The 4335-nt window shown below is 60.6% G+C and overlaps 1 protein-coding gene across 2 annotated transcripts in view; it reads right to left on the bottom strand.

Moving 5' to 3' along the window:
* The window catches only part of PRPF6 (pre-mRNA processing factor 6), a gene marked incomplete at its 5' end in the record, with an annotated part of 35345 nt that overhangs the window by 7953 nt on the left and 23057 nt on the right, over window positions 1–4335 (bottom strand). For both annotated transcript variants that reach the window (XM_014583664.1, XM_014583665.1), the window contains 2 exon segments: window positions 367–505; window positions 2796–2917. In XM_014583664.1, the coding sequence (XP_014439150.1) occupies window positions 367–505; window positions 2796–2917 (261 nt within the window).

Here is a 4335-nt window from a genome sequence, read left to right as displayed (position 1 = left end):
GGGGGGCCAGCCGCTGGGGCAGCTCTCGACCAAAAGCCACACCCGTCCCAAGTGCTGGGTGCTGTGTGCTGTGTGAGTGAGCACAGGTCCTCACGCCCCTGTCCGCCCCTGCCCGCCCCTGCCCACCGGCACCCGCAGGCCTGGCTAGGGGCAGCTATTGGAACGTGGCTCTGCTCACGGAAGGGCCCCACTAGGACCAGGCAGCCCTGGGCCATCTGTCCCCTGTGCCCGAGTGCAGGGCAGGTGCCCCAGCTAAGCTCTCCCTGCTAGGCCCCTCGCGGGCCTGGTGCAGGTGGGACGGGAAGGGGCGGGGCCCGGGGTACGGCGCGTGTACCAGCCCCTCACAGGATGGGCAGCCCCACCCACCTGGAAGGCCAGTGCCAAGATGCTCCTTGCTGCGGGCACGTCCCCTGCCAGCCACTTGGACTTGGCACCCATGAGCCACAGCACCTCTGCCTTGGGGCAGTGCGCCACGGCCCTCTGCAGGAGCGCCTCCAGGGACTCCCTGCAAGACAAGAGGTCAGCGTCCCCACGGCCCCCACGGCTCCCACGGCCCCCACGGCCAAGGCCACACCAGGGCACACGGCAGTGCGGCACACCTGGGCACGGGAGCGTTCCTGCTCCAAAGTTCGAGCCTGTCAATGATTGACCATGTTTTATGATGGGGAGAGTGTGGGGGATCTCTCTCCACGAGGACTCCAGCACCAAGCACTGCGGAGGCCTCCACAAAGCAGCGCATTGTCTGAGGGAGGCCGGCCAGACGGCTGCACAGAGCCCCTCGCCCTCCACAGCCGCTGTCCCGCGGCAAAGGCCAGTGCGCGGGCTGCTGACGGGGAGCCCTTTCATCTGGGATCACAGGACACGCCCTGGGCCCCCACAGAGATTACGGTCCCACACATTCTTCTGACACCCCCAAAATGGTCTTATTAAAAGCAAGTGACTTGGGGTCACTCTGGAGCAGGTGGGTGTGCAGGTGTGTCCCGGCCTCGTGGGCAGCCACACCCCCTCGGTCACATGGTCAGCAAGACCACTGTGGGATGAGGCCTCCCAGAGCCCAGCACCGCACCTCGTCACCCTGGGAGGCAGCTCTAGGAGAAAGCAGGATGGCGGGAGAGACGGCCCCGAGGCCGCACGCCTGGCGGGAGCTGCAAAGGAGGCCGCTACTTCCTTGCCCTGTGCTTGGACTGTCTCGGGTAGTTTTTCAGGGCAAGCGTCATTTCAAAATGTCCCCAAAGAATTCACAACCGGCCCGGGTGGGGGAGGCTCCCCCGCCCCCGCTGCAGCCCAGGGGACCAGCGGGGCCCATCCCCGTGGCACCTGGTGCCACGTCTGAAGACCACGGCAACAGGACAGGCGGTGCACGAGGGGACACGAGCCTGACACTGGAGGTTCCCCTAACACAGATCACGCCGCCAGCAGAGCAGCATTTCAGCCAACCAGGCAGACCCAAAGGTTTTTTCAATTAAATTGTCAAGACCTCCTCTGAGCACAAGCCCAGCCAAAGCTTGAAGCCAGCACAGCTTAAAGGAAAACACCCAGCCTGGCTCAGCACCACACTGCACACTCCAGCCTGGAGCCGTGCCCAGGGCTGGTGGGCAGGGTGGCCCCGGCTCAGCTCTCGCCTGTGTGGGGTGGTGATCCTAGCACAGGGACTGTAAAGACACCCACGGGTGGTCAGCAAGCGGTATAGAGGTTATGGCAGCTGGGCCCACATGGCCAACTGTGCAGTTGAGTCCTGGACCCAGTGGCTTGAAAAAATTGCTGGGTGAGTGTACACGTGTCCCTCAAATCCCAAAAGAACAGAGAAAGGTCTGCAGCACGGCCACCCCCCTGGGAGGCGCTTTCTTTTTTTTTTTTTTTTTGAGAGGTTTTTTGCTATAGGGCGCGTGTGCTCACCAGACAGAGAGACATAGAGACAGGAAGCGAGAAATCGCCCCCCAGGGGGGATGGTCACGCCGCAATCCCTTCTCCTCCATTCTCCTCTCGGGATCTTGGGCATGCACGCACACGTGCCCGGCGTGAGTTCTAAGCCACTGGGTCCAGGACGCGAACTGTGGTCACCTACGTGGGAATCCAGCGACATAGCCATCACGCTAACTGCTGGTTCCCATGGGAGGTGCTTTTCTCATTCGCTCTCCTTCACACCCTAGAGTAAATTAAGTTTAAAATAAAGGGGCAGGGCCTGCAAGTGGTGTAGCTGCTGTGGTACTAGCCTGCCACATGGCCAATTGTGGTTCAAGTCCCAGACCTGGTGGCATTTGTATGTGCATGACCAAAATCCCAGGAGAATGGAGGAGGAAGGGTTATGGAGTGGCCATCCCCTGGAGAGTGATCTCTCGCTTTCTCTGTCTCTGCCTCTCCAGCAAGTGCATGTGCCCTATAGCAAAAATCTCTCTTCAAACAAATGAACAAGACTGGGTCAGCAGGTAGTGTGGTAGTTAAGAGGGTGAATCCCACATGGCTGACCACAGCGCAAGTCCCAGACCCAGCAGCTTGAAAATCACACAAGGCGCGTGTGTGCGCGCCAAAAATCCCAAGAGGAGGGTGAAGGAGAAGGGACTGCAGGGTGGCCACCTCTGTGGGGTGATTTCTCACTTTCCTCTGCCCTGTCTCTCAAGCAAGCACATGTGACCCAAGGCAGAAAACCTACACAGACTCACACGGCTGCAAAGTCCCGTGTGCCCACGGTCACAGAAGGCTGGGCCCAGGGGAGGAAGGGTGGGTGTGCAGGTGTCGGTCAGCGGCCACGCGTGCTGGAGTTCGTCAGCACGTGGGCACAGGCGGGCCAGAGGTACCTGGTGCCGTGGTTCTTCTCGAAGTAGGCCGCTCGCAGCCACACGCTCTTCTTGCTGGGGAACACCTGGAGGGCGTAGGCGTAGATGGCGCGCGCACACTCCAGCGCGTTGTGGGCCACGCACTGGGCAGAGAGAAGGCGTGCGTCAGGCAGCCCTGCGCTAGCCGCGAGGCCGGGCAGACACTCTCCCACCGTATCTGAGTCTCCATGGCAGTGCTAGAGCAGGGCTGATCCAGCCCAACAGCCCAGGATCCGGACACCACCCGGGAGACACGAACACCACCGAAGCAGGGGCCTGGGGCCTGCTTTCACCCTGGCCTACAGGAGGAGCGCCAGTCCCCAGTGCAACGAGGGCAACACGTGCACGCACGCACACCGCACATGCACATGCACATGCACGGCTCTAACTAGATAGCACACGTTCCTTTTTCTAGCTGAGTTTAGTGTTTGTTTTCTGATATAAAAGTCACCACAGGAAACCTGTAAAGAACAGCTGAACAGAGAGAAAACAAAACCCGTACACTCAGCAGAGCCAAGAGACCACTGCTGTCTCCCTTGCATTTTTTTCTCTTCTTTCCTTCATCTGTCGGAGGGCGCCTGCGTTCACCAGATGGAGACAGAGAAAGACGACAGGGAAGTACTCCCCGTAGGGCATGGGACACCTCAATCCCTTCTCCTCTATTTCTCTTTTCAGGATCTTGGGCACACCTGCACATGCACCTGGCGTGTTTTCAAGCTGCTGGGCCTGGGACTCGAACAGTGGAGTCAGCCATATGGGAGCCAGCTGCCTGAACCCACCAGTCCACGGGCTGGGCCCTCGCTTTTTCCCAAACACAGAGTAAGTCTATTCCCTAATTAGCATCAGAAACCAAAAGGAACCAAGAAAGCCAGTCCCATGTGCAGTCCTAGGCCAGCCTAGCGGTGAGTTTTAATTCTACCCTGAGGATGGTGACAGCCGGACCCCGGGGCAGGCACAGCACTTACTCCCACTGGGTCTCACGGACAGGGCATGGCCCGAGTGGCTGCCCTCCACGCCCCAGGGAACCACACCGAAAGAGCCATGCTCCTCACACGGGCTCGTACCTGAAGGCGAGTGAGAGGCTGTCGAAGTGGCGCAGGAGTGAAGCCTGCTCACAGTGGGGTGGACTGACAGCCTCGAAACAGCTCAAGGCCCCGTGAGAGCACCTTGCAGATGAGCAGCTGCCCTCCAGGGATGCCAGCAGGCCCGGCAGGCGGGCAATGTACTGAGGCTCAGTGCTGGACACACGTGCCACGTGAGGTTTGGGTCCCCGTCAGCCTGGGAACACCCGGGTGCCGTGGCCCCGAGGAGCTGGAGGGCGGCAGTGGCAAGGCCCTGTCAACGGTGCCTACCCTCTCTCACGGGCGGAGAAAACGTAAGGCAGCAAGAGCACAGGCAAGCCTTCGATGCCCAGGAGTCCTGCGTGGAGCAGGTGCAGAGAGGGACAGGAGTGGCCACCATCCTCTGGCCGGACCCCACACGTCAGTCCTGGCCACCAAAGAAACCAGCAAGTGTCCTGCCT

Source organism: Tupaia chinensis, unplaced genomic scaffold (assembly GCF_000334495.1).
Source record: "Tupaia chinensis unplaced genomic scaffold, TupChi_1.0 Scaffold144472_1, whole genome shotgun sequence".
Lineage (NCBI taxonomy): Eukaryota > Metazoa > Chordata > Mammalia > Scandentia > Tupaiidae > Tupaia > Tupaia belangeri.
Note: the sequence above shows the minus strand (reverse complement) of the source record. Positions and strands in the feature narration are given on the sequence as shown.